At 36.4% G+C, this 16,828-nt stretch overlaps 1 protein-coding gene across 3 annotated transcripts in view; it reads right to left on the reverse strand.

Annotated features, from left to right (window-relative positions):
• Positions 1-16,828, reverse strand: part of DIAPH2 (diaphanous related formin 2) — an 817,147-nt gene that overhangs the window by 589,189 nt on the left and 211,130 nt on the right. For all 3 annotated transcript variants that reach the window (XM_046673034.1, XM_046673033.1, XM_046673032.1), the window contains 4 exons: positions 14,185-14,259; positions 14,037-14,106; positions 10,286-10,422; positions 8,423-8,531 (listed from right to left, as the gene is read on the reverse strand). In XM_046673034.1, the coding sequence (XP_046528990.1) occupies positions 8,423-8,531; positions 10,286-10,422; positions 14,037-14,106; positions 14,185-14,259 (391 nt within the window). The remainder of the gene's footprint in view (positions 1-8,422; positions 8,532-10,285; positions 10,423-14,036; positions 14,107-14,184; positions 14,260-16,828) is intronic.

A 16,828-nucleotide genomic window follows, 5' to 3' on the forward strand; every position in this document is an offset into this window, starting at 1 on the left:
TCCCTCTGTTGTTTAGTTTCTTTATAATGGCTATAAGTTTCAAAATGGTCAGCCATGTTCATTTGTTTTAAGTACAGCTTCCATGAGAATTAAATTTAAAAATCACAGGCAATCAGTGAATTTTCTCCATTATCAACAAATATGCTAGGCTAGGCCCATGAGTCTGAATTTTAACCAGTAAAAACAATCAGTTTCTGTATTTGCATGTTTATTAAATGATCTTCTTATATCATAAGGAGATTTCGACATGATATCTATACAAGCTATTGAATGAATTCATAAACATACAGATAAAAACCACCAACACTGTGCATGTGATAAAGCATCCAATAAATTGTGCCACGCATAATTATACTGAACTCAATTACTATCAGTTTTCCCCCCAGGTTATGATCCCTCCTTTACCATAACAGTCTACTCTCTTTCCACAATAATCATCTACATTCTTTAGTCACAGGATCCTATTGTCTTTATTCTGAGGTGTGGGGTGTGCTATAGAGGGTAAAATATCACAAAATAGATTATAAGCTTTCTAAAGATAAGGCTCTGTATTTGTTTAGGGTTTTCTTTGTAACCCCTAACTGCCACCAATAAAATGGTTCAAATATAACAGACGAATAGTCATTAAATAGTTCAAATTTTATTGGCATGAGATACATCACTAAAAAAAAGAAATTGCATTCAGTGTCTTACCTAAGTATAGAGAGGGGAAATATTTAAACATGAAATATCTTCATAAAATTACTGGGAAAATGCTAGAACCTTTTATTTATTTTAACTTACCAGCCTTGAAAACTATACCACATCTATGTATCTGTTTGATCACAATTCACAGAGCTATGGAGTGCAATAATTGCCAACTTGAGGGCATTCTCAGACAGATTATCCATATTGCCATTAGCTGTGACAAATTGTGCTTTTAAAATTTTATTGACACTGTCACACACTTGACCTTATTAAGTACTTTGTTGACATTAACAAGGTCTTTCTTTATCCTAGCCCGGCAGGAGTTAGGAAAAAAGATGGTTTAAGTCAAAATAAGTACCAACCAAGAAAGATACAAATGTACAGAGCAAGTTAATTAAGTCAAGAAATTCAGAGAGTCCAGGCACGACAGAGCCATGTACAAAGTTATGGAGGTAGAGGGATGAAACACCATAAAATGTTCAGGATACTGAGCAGAGTATGATTGGACCAAAAAGTATATAGAAAAGTGGTGGAATACGAGGCTAGAGACAAAGCAAGCGTGAGATGATGAAGCATTTAATGCGGACTAGGGCTAGACTTTAATCCTAGAGGCTATGGGTAGACTTTATAGGATTTTAAGCAATGATAAAACAAGAATTGCATTTCAGAAGTATAACTTTGTGGAAGATGATTTAAAGGGGGCTAGAAGGAAGGGTAGAAGACATTTAAGAGTCCAGGAAAATTATAAAATAGTGAGATGTCAAGGCTTTGAAACAAAGAAATGGCAGCAGGGTTGCAGGGGGAGGCAGACTACACTAAAGAAGGGAAGTACAACACTAAGGAAGGAGAATTGGTAGGATTTGGTGGCTGACGGAATGGTGGATGGAGTAAGAGTGGATTCGAAGCTGACTATTATGCTTCTGGTTTATGCTACTTGGTGAATAATGCTAAGGTTAACCAGGACTGGGAATACAAAAGAAAGGCAGGTCAAGGTTGGACAGGGGATTGGATTAGGAAGGAGGAAGATAAGAACAGTTATGGACAATATTGAATTTGAAATCCAGTCAGTCGGCAGCTCAACATACAGGGTCTGAGTCATGAGGAATTTGGAATAGAAGAGCTCAGAGAGATTTATCACCTAGAAGTGCAATTGAAGTCCTAAGGATGGATGAGGCTCCCCAAGGACAAGGTACAGAGCGAGCAAAGCAAAGGACCAAAGGACTGAGGATCAAGCTCCAGGAATCAGTATATTTAAGGGCCAAGCACAGAGATAGGAGATTTTCAATGAAACATAGAAGTAAAAGAAAAACGAGGAGAGCTTAGAATCACAGAAGTCAAGGGAGGAGAGGGCTTTGAGAAAGGAGTGATCAATAGTGCCAATGGTACTGGAGAAGCCAATACAATGACTTGAAAGTGTCTGCTGCATTCTATATTATGCAGGTCATTAATGACCCTCTGTTACCGAAAACAATAGATTTGACAAGGATTCAACTTTTGAACAGATTCAAAATAAAAGGCATCCTTCAAGTCCGAAGTTACTTTTGTAAGTACCTTAAAAATGACGACATTGTACAAACATCTCTATACAAGCTCCCCCATTGTATTACTTACTTTGAAAATGGTAGCAATCTAAAACCTCAATAACTAAAACAAGTTTCCTAAGTAACATCAGGCACTCCTTCAACACTCAATATTTAACACACTCATTTACTTTTCCCCAAATTTTCCTCTTACTCATAAGTTGCAGTGCCTTGTTTTATTATACATGTACCTCTCCGACAAATGACAAATGATTTATCCAAAGCTACTTCCTCATATGTGATGGTATGGCTGCACTAATAGCTAATTTACAAGTATGCTTAGAGCAAAATCTCACTTAAGAACCTCTGTAGAAAAAATCCCGCTACAAAGATTCAGTCCATATATCTGAGGGTTTGTCTATAAGCATCAACATCTGTTGTTGCACGGAAGTCCTTCTGAAATGAATTACATAATTCCTGCATTCTTAAACAAACTATCCTAGATATAACTGATTATTTTCTTGCTGATTCAGAGGGATAATCAAATACAGGAGTTCATGAGCTATGATGTAACACACAGACGCCCTCAAGAGCTACTGAGGTGTGTAGGGCTACTTGCCCTGAAACGAAATGAAACCAAATGTTAAAATGTTTGCATTCTAGTTCCGGTCTTTTATTATGTTTCTCTCTCCTTGTCCCTTGCTTTCAGTCCGTCAGTTGGCACTTCCTGATCATCTCAATGCAGCACTCTGGAATAAGCCCTCTTCTGAAGCCCTCCCAACCTGTGCATCTAGTCTGCTGTGGATGGAAAACAGACAAGGGGACTGGTTAAGACACCGTAGAAAGAGGCCAGCCCCATGGCTCAGTGGTTAAGTTCACAGGCTCCGCTTCAGTGGCCCAGGGTTTCGCCGGCCCGAATCCTGGGTGCGGACCTAGCACCACTCATCAGGCCATGCTGAGGCGGCATCCCACATAGCACAACCAGAAGAACCTACAACTAGAATATACAACTATGTACTGGGGGGCTTTGGGGAGAAGAAGAAGCAAAAAGAAAAAAGGGAGATTGGCATCAGATGTTAGCTCAGGTGCCAATCTTTAAAAAAAAAAAATAAGACACGAGAGGAAGAAAGAGTGAATAGGCTCTGATTAAAGGTCAAAAGGTCTTTGTTGTCATGAGGCTTACTGGATGGATTTAGTGACATTTTTCGGGCTGCCCAGATTATATTTATTTTATTTTTGTTTCATTTCTTTTTTGGTTCTCAGTTACATTCCAAAATGACAAATCGATCAAATAGGTGAGGTCAGGATAAGTGAACCTATCACACATCAGTAAAGTGGATATTTACTGCTATGTTTTTGTGTACCATATCTAATTACAGCATGCACTAATTTTTAAAATTATTTCCAGCACGTTAGAAAACATTTTTAAAATGTATTAAATCATGTAAAACACACTTCTGCCCACAGCTCCTGAAATCCTTTAAGACATGGCACCTTTCAGACTAACAGCAGTGTGAAGACTAAGGCTCTTTTTATAATACATCATTGGAGGTCAACTATACAACTCTCTCTCTCCATAAACAACTATTATTAATGCTCAGTGTACTCCAGCTTTTCCTGCAAGGCTATATAGAAATTAGTTTCAACTATATGTTGGTATTACCTCACTCTGTCTTCTTTTGAAAAGTGACTGGCAAACTACCCTGGCCTCTATTTTTACCTACTGGAAGTCCTTCTCCTGCCTCCCACCCTATCATAATACTGGTTGTCTATTAGCAATGATAATTTCCTGGAAAATTCCTGTTTATCCTTTAAGACCTAGTCAAAGCATGACATCATCACTGAAGCCTTCCCAGACATACCTAAATTTGCCTTCCTTTGTGCCCTCATGCAACCTTAGGAGGAGGAAAGGGATATGGGTGTGGAAGGGTTGGTTTGTCAAGTAAAGTTCTGCATGATAAAATGTTGGAGGGCATTTAAAACTCTACAGCATATTTGGGAAACACCAGGTTTAGTACGGTTAAAATATACAGTACATATGGGAGAGTGAGAGGCTCAAAGGCCAGAATGTTAGGCTGGGGCGACATTATAGGTCATATGTCACGATTAGGTTTTCCCCTTTATCAAAGTAACAACGGGTCATGAGCATAGGTTTCTAGGAAGGCTACTATGTTAGAATCAGAATTATTTTTCAAAGGATAACTGACAACAGTACAGAAGATTTGTCTGGAGGGGAAGAATGTATCAGTATGGGGTACCAAATAGGAAATTACTGGAATAATATTGGTGGGAGAAGATAAAGGCAGTGCAGATAGAGAGACTGGGATAAATTCACAGTGTGTGCTATAAGACGATGATTGATTAGATGCAGGGACCAAAGAAGAATGAAGTCTTCAGGAAAATTAAAGATTACGTAGAAGATGATACCTCTATAAGCTAAAATGAGACAGACAGGAAGAAGAGTAGACTGCTTTTTGGGAGAATCAGGTTAAGGGAAAGAGAGAACGTGCTTGGTTTTAATAAGAGGAGGTACCACGTAGTGGTTAACAGCTTGTGCTCTGGAGCCAGAAACCCTAGTCTCTAATCTGGGCTTTGCCTCCTGTTCACTTTGTGACCCTAGGAAACTTATTTAACCTCTATGAGCCTCAGTTTATTCATCTATAAAATGGGCATAGTACTACTATCTCTCTCATAGAATTGCTGTGAGGTTTAAAATAAGGTAACATATGTATTTAGAATAATGACACATGGCTTACAAATGTTATTTATTTCTTATTTTTATGATGCCTACAAGACATCTAGTTAGGCATTTGGACATGTAGGTTTAAATAGAGAGGGAGATGAGCTGGACTTATAAATCTGAGGAATCACTAGAACATAGTTGGATGTTAAAGCTGGAGAAGCAATTGAGAACATTCCTAAGGAAAATAAAACATATGTGTGTGTACATATACATATGCGTATGAGTGTATATATATGTGTGTATATATGAATACGCATATATGTATGTATATACAAAAATAATAATAGAAGAGGACCAAGAATAGAACATAGAGAACAAAATACCGAAGAAGCAAGAGGAGGAGAACGACATAAAGAAGACAGAGAAAGAACAGTTAGAGGTAGTCAGAGAGCAGGAGAGAATGGTGCCTGGAAAGCGAAAGGCAGTACAATTTTCAAGGAGGGAGGTGATCAATAGTGCCAAGTGATCAGAATTAGAAAGAGTCCACTGGATTTTGAAATTAGAGGATGACTGTTAACCATTGTGAGAACTGCGAAAAGGCTGAGTTGTAGAAGTTAACTTAGGAAACAGAGAAAACAAGTAGAGATGATTCTTGTAGAGGTTTGGACGATAAAATGAAAAAGGAATATGAGAGGCTAGTTCGAGGGATAAGAGGATCAAAAGGAGGTGTTGAAGTATGGCGGAGACTTGAGAGCTGAGGGAAGTCAATGAAGAGAGAGCATATGAAGATACATGATTTATTGTCTACTTCTTGAACCACTGAGGATAATGAAAATTCTGTCATAGTACAAAATTTCACTTTAAAGATGAGCTAGAAAACCTCTGTGAGAAGTTAAGAACCTCTTTTGAAATCCAAAAAAAGAAAAAGAAGGTATATAGTTGTTATTTAAAAATATAATTAGTCCTGTATTTTAACAGAATTACTTCCTGAGACTGTAATAACATTTGGAGAAGTCTCAGGATACCACAGAAATAGAAAAGTAATTCTGTTAAAATACAGCACTAATTATATTTTTTAAACAACAGATTTAAACTTTTGTTTTTCATTCTGCATTTTGAATATATTTTGGAACTTTTACATGATATTTTTTCATTCACATGAAGTAGTCCAAACAAAAATCCCACTTCACAATTCTTGTGAGAGTAATAGGCTCTGTACATAACAAATTACTAATTTCTGTAGTTCATTAAAAATAGGAAATTTCAAATTGTGATTTGCATATGTTTGCATCTATAATCAGTATTCAACAGTTTCTTGAGCACCTAGCAAGATGTCTATGATTCTCCCAGATGTTACTTGTTAACAACTTGCCGCTTTATCAATTCCATTCAGTCCAGTTTCCCGAATGCTGGCAAAGGTCATTCCCGCCTCATGGTTTGGGGTGACCTACCCTACCGCAGAGGCGTCATCTTAAAGGTCAGATAGTGCAATATACATATGTTGTCATCACAAACACCTGGCTTCAAATCACAGCTCTACCCTTCAACAGCTGTGTGATTTTGAGAGTGTGGGTGATCTGAGTAATGAAAACTTTGACTATATCTAAAACACTTAACTCCTCCTAAACAAACTTTGCAAGCCAAGTACCAACTCCTACATATGACTCAAGCCAATGAAATTTCGTTAGGTCAGCCCAACCACAGGAACAAGAAGAAAGATTTCAAGAAGTCATCTGCAAAAGACAGTTTTCAAACCTTTCAGTAGAAATATTAAATGATATTGAGATAAATTTTATAATGAGTGTATCATAAAAAGAAAAACATTGGAAGGAAATAGCCCGATTATTAAAAAATGTAATACAATGGACATAAAAGGCACACCCTAAAAGTTTATCCAAAATGCTCATCATGGTTGGAGTAGAAGTAACGACTAACAAATTTCCTTAAATATTTGGAGAGGAATTAGAGTTTTGTAACACTAAAGTATTCTCTTTGGACAAGCCAACTCATCTATCTTCTGTAGTTTCAAACTCTGGCGAAAAAAGATACTAATACTTCATAAAACAATACAAAAGGGGAAAAGAAACTCTTTGTTTTACATAAGAAATGTGAATATTTAAACACTCACTACTAAAATAACTTGACAAAATTAAATGTGGAACCATCTTCTCTTTCTTGAATGACACTTCGTTGTTATTAATGCCCTCGAGTCGATTCTGACTCCTAGCGACCCTGTATACAGCAGAGTGGAACACTACCTGGTCTTTTTGCACCATCCCCTTACCTTCTGGCGCTACATCAGACAATGATCCACTGCTGTTCATAGGGTTTTTATGGCCAATTTTTTCAGAAGTGGATGGCCAGTTCCCTCTTCCTAGTCTATCTTACACTGGAAGCTCCACTGAAAAACCCGTCCACCATGGGTGACCCTGCTGGTATTTGAAATATCACTGGCATAGCTTTCACTATCACAGCAACATGCAGCCCCCACAGTATGACAACCGACAGACAGGTGGTGTGGGTCCCTGACTGGGAAATGAACCTGGGCCACGGTGGTGAGAGCACTGAATCTTAACCACTAGACCAGCAGGCCTGGCTGAATGACAGTACAGGAGTTTAAAACAATATTTCAGAAAGAGTTTCCCATGGAACTTTAAATGGTAAACACCGTCTAAAACAAAGAGATGAGCGTCGGAGACCAACAAGCCTGGTTGTCAAATTCTGACTCCACGACTTACAAGTTGTGTCACCTTAGACAAGTTATTTCATCTCACTTAGCCTATTTGTCTCATAGGCAAAATGGAGATGATAACAGTACCTACACAGCTGGGTTGTTGTAAGAATCAAGTCAGATAACATATGTAAATTAAAATGTTTAGTCCAGGATCTCACACCTTAAGTATGGTCAATAAATACGAGTTCTCATCACTCAAGAACAAAGTTCTCTTTCATAAAATGAGTCATATCCTGAAACCATCTACGAAAAGATAGTGAGTTTTGTCATTTTCTGAAGAAGACGTGTAGGCTGGGTCTACACGGGGCTATTAAATCGACCCTGACCTAAGAATTGTGATTCAATCTTCCCTCTTCCGGTGAGTCAGACTTCTGAATGGTGTGTGAATGGCACAAAGAGAGACGTGCTTAGCTTTCTTAAATTTCTGCAACAAGCCCACGGACTTCATTACCACTTGTTAGGAAAATGGCATTGGCTGAACTCCTTGCCCTATTGCCCTGATTATTGCTAAGGCTTTAATTTCCGTGGTTTATTACACTAATCACTAAATTTCTACCCAAATATTAATGATAATCATAATCATCATATTTACAACAAGCCAAAGTGCTTTTCCTAATTTTAAACAATTTGTTATTCTCACAGACAAAACTTCTAGCTTTTATGAATGACCAAGCAACAGGAAGAATTTCATTTTTACGTTCTGTTCTCCTTAAATTCTAGCTAAAATGGAGGTGGTGTCAGCCAAAATGAATACTCTAAATATAGCCTTAGAAGCAATTTAAGACAAAACTAACTCACCTGTAATTGCAAAGCTTCATGATTTTCTAATCCTTCCACAATTGGTGAAAACCGTTCTCTGTTATTTCTTTCTGCTGCTGTGGTTATAGCCCCTAAAAGTTTCTCTAGACTATAGAGAAATATAGAAAAAGAAACAGAAATGAGAAATATATCTTACACACACATTATGAATATGGGTTATTTCTTGCAGTCTCCCTTGTTTTCTTTCTGGAGCTTGATGTTTATATAGACCATTACAATCTAAGAATTGTGTTCCCATCCACATATTTCTACAAGCCAAATATTGACAGCGTTAAATAATTTTAGGGTATCAAAATAAAAATTCAATTAAAAAATCTCGAGGAAAACAATTTTCTGGGTGACAATTTTTAAAAGACACTTAATTGATAAACTTTGACATTTAAACTTTCAGGTTTTGATATTTCATGTGTTAACATAGATAGTAATATCACTTAAACATAATATGGCATCAACAATTATTAAATGCTTATTCAAGTATAAACAAACTGTAATTTTATAATAAAGCGCTAGAAAGGCTAATATTTTTAAAAGAAATTTCAAAAACCAACATTTTTTTAAATGGAACGAGAAAAAAAATCTAAAAGAGAAAGCTTAGGTAACTAGAGAAGTGTGTATAATTACCTAGCACAAGAAACTTATTTATCTAAACAAAAACATTGAAACTCTCTCTGTACAGTGTGTGAATGAAATTAACCTCTATGTAGTATATTACTCTTATCAAACTATACCTGAAATTATAATTAATCTTAACAAATATACCAGGGGAGGTTATAATATGAATTAAGTATTGAAAATCTAATTGACTAGGAAAATGTTTCTTACTCATGTATAAACTGATTTTTTTATAAAACCTAAGAAAACCTTACATTTGCATATGCTATCTCATTCTCGGTTTGTTCTCATGGAGATAAGACAATTAATGCTATATGATAATATTTTTGTTTAGTGTTTGTCTTTTGGTTGCTAAGCACAGTAGCCAGCATTAAGCAACATCTCATTTTATTCTAACAGGTATGAGAAAATCAACATATTAGAATATTCTTAAATCTTTGCATGGCGCTGTCTGATTCAAATTGAAATTAATACTGTCACACAAAGTGCCCAGAAGAAATATTTTAGCTCATGTCCTTAGCAGGTATTTCATTCTTTATCACAATGGTTTCTCACAAACTGGACTTATTAATGACATCACATCTGAAACTTTGCTTCAGATTCAATATCATTTTCATAAGAAGAAACGATCTAATGCATAGTCAGCAACAACTGGCAGAAACTGGCACGTGCATGCCCTCTGAATAATTACCAACAGCCTTTTTGTTCTTTCTTTTTAACAAGTTAGTTTATTTCATTCTATGAATAATTGCTTCATCTTTTCACTTAACCTTAGGCAGATAAAGTAATAAATATAAAATACTATAAAATAACAGTACAGAATAAAAGTATCTAGTTAATTCAGTTAGTTAAGTTAAATTTTGTGATGTGCATATGTGTGTGTGGGGGGGGGTTATGTATATGTGTGTGTATTTAGCCAAAATTACTCTCTAACTGACTTTTTCCTACTTTTCTAATGTTTACCTTCGGCTAAACAAAATTCTATTCATTCACTCTGAATCAAATTTTGAAGAATTTCCCATTAGGATTCTATCTGTTTAAACCTATTTTTCAGAGAATCAAAAAACAAAAGGCTAAAATGCAAATAGATAAGATAAAAATGCCAATTTTTTTCCAAAATTTAATACTATTTTCATGCACGTTAACTAAAGAGACAGCACAAAAGTAAGACTTGTTAATTTCTCGTGTCATTTTTCCATGCAGTTAATATAATAATATAGCAATACTTACATGTTCTCTTCTCCAACAATGCAAATAGCAGAAAGTATTTTTACTATTTCAGTCATCATGCTGGGTTGTTTGGGATCAATTGCTCTTGCCAATAGTAAAAGACTTCTTTCATCTCCTAGGATCCTTTGCAATCCAAACTAAAAAAACAAAAACAAAAACAAAAAAGGATCTTCATTCAAAATGTCTTTGGAACATACCTTTAATTACAAAAGGCAACTTAGAATGATTTCCTAAAAACTCATACCTCCACAATGAGGTTCTACCTAACAATACGAATGTTCTCCAAATGCAGTTATTGATCCTGTACTTTTTTTTTATTTGAAATGACTGCATCTTGGAGTTTTTTGTCCCTTGATCAGATGATCTCCATTAGCCTGCCTAAAAATTCCATAAAGAATTGGGAGAAATATGGGAACAATCAGTATTTCTTCAACAAAGAAGAACATGTAAAGCACATATTGATATGATTTTATAAAGTAATTCTACTTATGTCACTGGGTCTCCCTGGAGATGTCTGGAATTCATGGTTAAATTCTCCAACATGTTTGTGTGGAAAATTAAGTTGAATAAAAAGGGTAAAATGTTGAAAAGCTCTTGTGTATACTATATGCCAGTTAAAGAAGCAATAAACCTCTGTATGGATTTTTCCATACCTTCTCTCTCTTATCCTCCCCGTTTCAGGCAGCTGTGCTGCATTACAAAAGCTATGAACCCAAAGGAATGGTGCCTGGGTTTTAGTGTCACAGTCAACTAGGCAGAGAGGACACCATATTCATTTATTTTCTAGGCTTGAACACATGCATGCGAATGCTCATTAAAAGAATGAACAGGTAAAGAAATGTTAAAGAAAGCCCAAAACTTGGGCTTTCACTACATTAAGAAGGTAATATTTTCTTCAATCTTTGTCACACAAAGTATTTCTCAGATTTCTTATGAGATACGTTTGCTTCTTTTCACAGCCTAATGCTGAAATCTGACAACATTTTATTGGAGCAAAATTGCCATTTCAAGCTAACCTTTAGTTAAGTATCATACATATTAATATTTTCATGGTTCCTGATTTAATTTCTAAAAGAATGCAGGAGGAAAAAAAAAAAACATAGCTAAAGCTCTTAAATGTGATTTTACCAGAGGTCATAATAAATAAGGAATTATATACAGAGATAAGACGAAAAAAAAAAAAGGGAACGGAAGAGACAAGATTTAAAAGAAGCAAAGAAAATAGAAGGGATATATATGTATAAAGGTGGCTTTCTTGTTAGTGCCATTGAATGGATTCCACCCCTAGTGACTGTGTGTACAGCAGAGCAGAACCCTGCCCGCTCCTCTTCTGCCATCCTCTCACCTTCTAGTGCTGTATCAGACAATGCTCCACTGCTATTAGGGTTTTCATGGCCAGTTTTTTTTGGAAGTGGGTGGCCAGGTCCTTCTTCCTAGTCTATCTTAGTCTGGAAGCTCCACTGAAGCTCCGCTGAGACCTGTCCACTATGGGTAAGCCTGCTGGTATGTGAAATACTGGTGGCATAGCTTTCAGCGTCACAGCAACATGCAGCTGACACAGTACGACAACCGACAGATGGGTGGTGTAGTTCCCTGACCAGGAAAGGAACCCAGGCTGAGGAGGTAAGAGCACTGAATCTTAACCACAAGACCACCAGGGCTGACATAAAGGTGGCTAGTAGATAACAAATAGTAAGGAAAATCAATGAAAAATGCATGTGTAAAACAGAGATAGATAACCATGCAATTACCAAACCTAAAATAATGGCTTTAAAAACCAGTTAGACCGAGAGTGAAATCATTAAAATTTTTAAATTTCCATTCATTTTACAGATAGTTTCTAATATGTTGGGACATACTGAAAATAAAAATGAAGATATGAGAAATGATGGAAAACCATTGATCTAAACATGAGAGCAATCTTACAGCAATGGAAGTTAAGGGGCAATGGGTTGCTTCTTATGATCCTCTTATTACAAGCATTGTATAAGGCAAAAGAGTGTTTGAAGTAGGTAATCTAAACTCCTTGGGGCCAACAAATTTGATGTTTAAGTCATTTCAGATGAAATGACATCTCATTCTTTGATTATGACAATTTATTCCAACATGAAATGAATAAATCACTGTACATTTTTCATTTTCAGCGTGTACTTTTTACCTATCGTTTCACATGACTATAACTTAAAAGATCAACCATTTATTCATGTCCTGAGCACCCATGTGCAAGACATGTAACATGCCCTGACTAAAGCTTAACCGTAGTTTAGAAGAATCGAAGTCAAATCATCATGTTCTTCAAAACTGCCAAATTTTAAGTAATCATGTATTGACTCATGAGCATGTCTTGTGGGAAAATCTCACTTGCAGGAAATCTCACTAACGTGACTTTCTCCAGGGACTGATTATAGTTACCTAGTATCCCGGAAAACTGTGAGAGTTGACCAGGCGAGTCAATACGAATTTAAAACAAAGGGTCCTACAGTTAATTTTACAGCTGAATGAGGGGACTGATAGCCAGAAAGGCCAAGTGATCTTCCAAAGGCCACTCAACTTAGTGACAAAGCAGGGACTATATCTCCTGATTTCTAGTACAGAGTTGTACTAGAAATGTATTTCTAGCAGAACTTATTTCTTATTTCTTTGTTTCCCTCCATTGAAGAAAGAGATTCATCTTGAGCTGTGGAGAAGCAATGTTCATTAAGCGCTTTCCTGTTACGCATCAGATTCTGCATAACTTTGTTGCCAAAGACTAAGAGCACAGAAGTTGAGAAATTCTGTACTAGTACTGATGGAAATCTTCCTGGATCAAACTTCTAGGAACAGCACAACTAGTATATTCTATATGAGAGTCTCACGTCAGCTAGCGAGCATTCATTCCACATGCCAAAAACTTCTTTGCTGATACATGTGTGTATAATACATACATACTTACATGTAATCCCATATGCCTAAGAAAGACTGTTTGCAGATTACTTAAATAGACAATCTCATTGCATTGGCTATTCATAGCTGTATTTCACATTTGGCAAGCTTTTGGTTATTGTTATAAGTTACTTTTATTAAATATTTGAGATTATTAAAACATCATCTAAGGGGAATTATGCAATTAGTGAATTAATCAGTGGTATTTTCCCTATAGGAATATAAAGCAAATCATTTCTAAGACAGTAAGAAAACAGTTTATAGAAAAAAATGACTGTAACTTCAGAACCTGAGCAAAGACTATTTTTAGAAGAAAAACCTTTGTCTAGAATTCATAGACTCCCTCATAATGCAACTGGTATCATCCATATAAAAAAAAAAACCCACTACCTTTCAGAAATGTCTTTTATGTATGTTAACTCACTGACACGACCTGAACATAAAAGAAAGGGAAATCTTAACTTTATAATGTTCTCAGAAAACAAGTCAAACCATAGCTTGGAATTTTCCTTTTCAATGGAATAAAAACTGTCTGTAAGGAAATCGTCTTCAACATATGACATTTAAATTTTCCTACTACCATAAAAGAAAAAAAGTATGATCTGATTTGGGGACAAGACATATCTTCGCACGATTGCAAAAACCTACCAATAAATATTTTGTGAAGCAAAGTATATTTTAAATAATATTTAAATGAAACACGATGATTTGCATCATAAAGACCCTTTTGTAAACTGAATAAGCACCACTATTTTGCCTGTTTCATACTTTCATACTGCCAGGCAAGTTTTTACCTTTTGCGAGAGAGGCAGAAATAAATACTACTTACCTTATTATTCATAAATGCTTTGAGGCACTGAATAAGTTTATACTGATTCTTCTTGTCGATATTTTCTTGTCTGAATGAAAGAAAGAAAAACATTATATTGTGCTTAAAAATTCCCCCTTTGGTGATCTTTTTTCATATTTATTCTTACTGTTTCTTGTCCAGAAGCTTTTCCAGCACATCCAATAAGAGTCCAAGACCTTCATGGCCAAAGTTGTTAACCCAGCTATGAAATAAACAAAAAAAAAGTATAAATAAGTTTGTATATATAAAACATTAAATGTCCAAAATGAAATTTTGATTTTCAAATCCAATAATCCCGTCTTTATATCGCTTGCCCTTCTTTTTCTACTCCCATTGCTTCAAGTATTGACTCTACGAGGATGACTCAGAGATCTTTGCCTCAATCCCAGACTTGTCTTCACATTTTAGATCGCCTACTCCACAGCACTGCCTTGGTGGTTTCACCCACATCATATACTTAAGCCTGAATTTATAAGCCAAATTTATCTTCCCTTATGTTTCTGCTCCCCTAAATCAACTCCTCTTCCACTCTTCCATATTCTGTTAATAACACCACTATCCTTTGAATCCTTCGGACTTGAAATATTGGTATAATTTTTTGATCCCCCATCTCTTTCACCTTTGCATTTATTTTGTTCATTCATTCATCAAGTATTTACTGAGTGCCTACTAAGTACCAGGCATGTTCTAGATGATAGAAACATAACAGGCAACAAAACTTAGCCCTTACCCTCATATAGCTTATTATCCAGAAAGAGGGAGACAGATGATAAACAGATAAATAACTATATGACAAAATGTCAGTGCTTTGGTATGATGAAGAAAAATAAACCTTGCTTAATGGTATAAAGAGAGCCAGGATGTTATTTTTCTTAAGGTTGGCATCTGAGCTAACATCTGTTGCCAATCTTTTTTTCCTTTTTCTTCTCTTCTTCTTCTTCTCTCTAAAGCCCCCCTAGCACATAGTTGTACATTCTAGTTGCAGGTCCTTCTAGTTGTGCTATGTGGGATGCCACCATAGCATGGCTTGATGAGCAGTGCTAGGTCCGCACCCAGGATCTGAACCGGTGAAACCCTGGGCTGCTGAAGCAGAGCGTGTGAACTTAACCACTCGGCCACAGGGCCGGCCCCCAGGATGTTGTTTTTCAATGTGTAGTCAGGGAGAGATTCTTGGATAAGGCGGTATTTGAGCAGAGCCTTCAAGGAAGTGAGGACTTTCCCAGTGGACAGAATAAGGGCAAATCGGGCACTGAGGTAGCAGCTAGTGCGCTGGGAATATTCCAGGAACTGGGAGGAGACTTGTGCGGCTGCAGCTGAATAAGCAGGCTTGGGAGAGTGGCAGGAGATGAAGTCCCGTGTGTGGTAGAAGGCTGGAAGACTGATCATGCAGAGCTTGGTCTGACTTTCTGTCACCCAGTTATGAATATTCTACTTCTAGAATGATTCCCACACACGCCCCCTCCCTCCTTTTCATTGTTGGTGCTGACATTCTCATATAGCCCTAGTTACCTTTCCTCTAACATGCCAGGGGCCTCCCAACTGGGGTTTCCACACATTCAATCTTTTCTTTTATTCACTTTACAAACTGCCAGATTAGACTGCACATAACCACAGTCTTCTGTCTAAAAATTTCCTCTGGACTACCTAACACATTTAAAATTGTGATGCAGATTTAGCTTCACATGTTCCAATAAAAATCACACAGATTCTCTTTCCTGGAGTCGTCCCTACACTTCCCAGCTTTACCTCATTTATTCTTTCTTTCCAGAAGGTAACCCCAACTCCATCTCCACAAACTTTTCAAGTCTCAAATTGACTGTCAATTCTTTCATTAATGTTTTTTCCCCATAAGTCCTCCCTCCAAATATGAGTTATTTTTCCTTTGAACACTCGTGTATTTTTATCTCTTACTGCGTGACATTATGATTCTTGTCACACGTGTCTCACCCACCGTTCTGGACTATAAATTCTCTGAAGATGGTTATATTATCACATTCATCTTTCTGTCTCCCATAATGCCTAGCAGAGTGGTTTACATATAGTCAACACTAAATAATTATTTGCTAATTCAAATTTAATTAAATTTACTGACTTGTTTGGTTAAGAGAATCAGTCTCATACTGCCCAAGAACTTTGCAAACATAAATGATTGTATATAGCAGACTCCTGCGAAGCAATGCTTACAATCTATACTCTACACAAACCATGACTATATTTCTATTCTACAGTCTTTAAACTTCATTTCACATCTACGGAAGGTAGAGCTTATCAACAAAGCAGAGACCTAAATTTCTAAGAGAATGTCAGTAAGAAACATCAGATAGTGAAGAAAATATATTTTAAAACAAATAGCTCAAATATTCAGAACCAATCACATCCACACTATATACAGCAGCTCATTTTAAACATATTCTGCTTTAATTTCCATAGAGGAAATGAGAAAAGATCAATACGGCATTGTAATGATAATTGGCAGCAAGCTACTATTCAATTGAGGCATGTAATCAACCAGCACAATAAGCAATTTTCTCTAAAGCCTGGATAATCAGTGGGGTGTTGGTGGAAGGAGAAAAGGACGTCAGCTTTAAGCATAATCTACTGTATTTAATCTATCAGAGAGAAATCAGCAGATATCATTACAGTACAATATACCCTACAGCCACCATAAAATAATAGGAATTCTGAACAAATTCATATATACAGCCTTCAGTATCTGCTTTGGCATTTGGGAAGATAAAATAATCCACGATTTCCTTAAATTTAACATCTAC

The sequence above is a fragment of the Equus quagga genome, chromosome 10, assembly GCF_021613505.1.
Source record: "Equus quagga isolate Etosha38 chromosome 10, UCLA_HA_Equagga_1.0, whole genome shotgun sequence".
Taxonomy (NCBI): domain Eukaryota; kingdom Metazoa; phylum Chordata; class Mammalia; order Perissodactyla; family Equidae; genus Equus; species Equus quagga.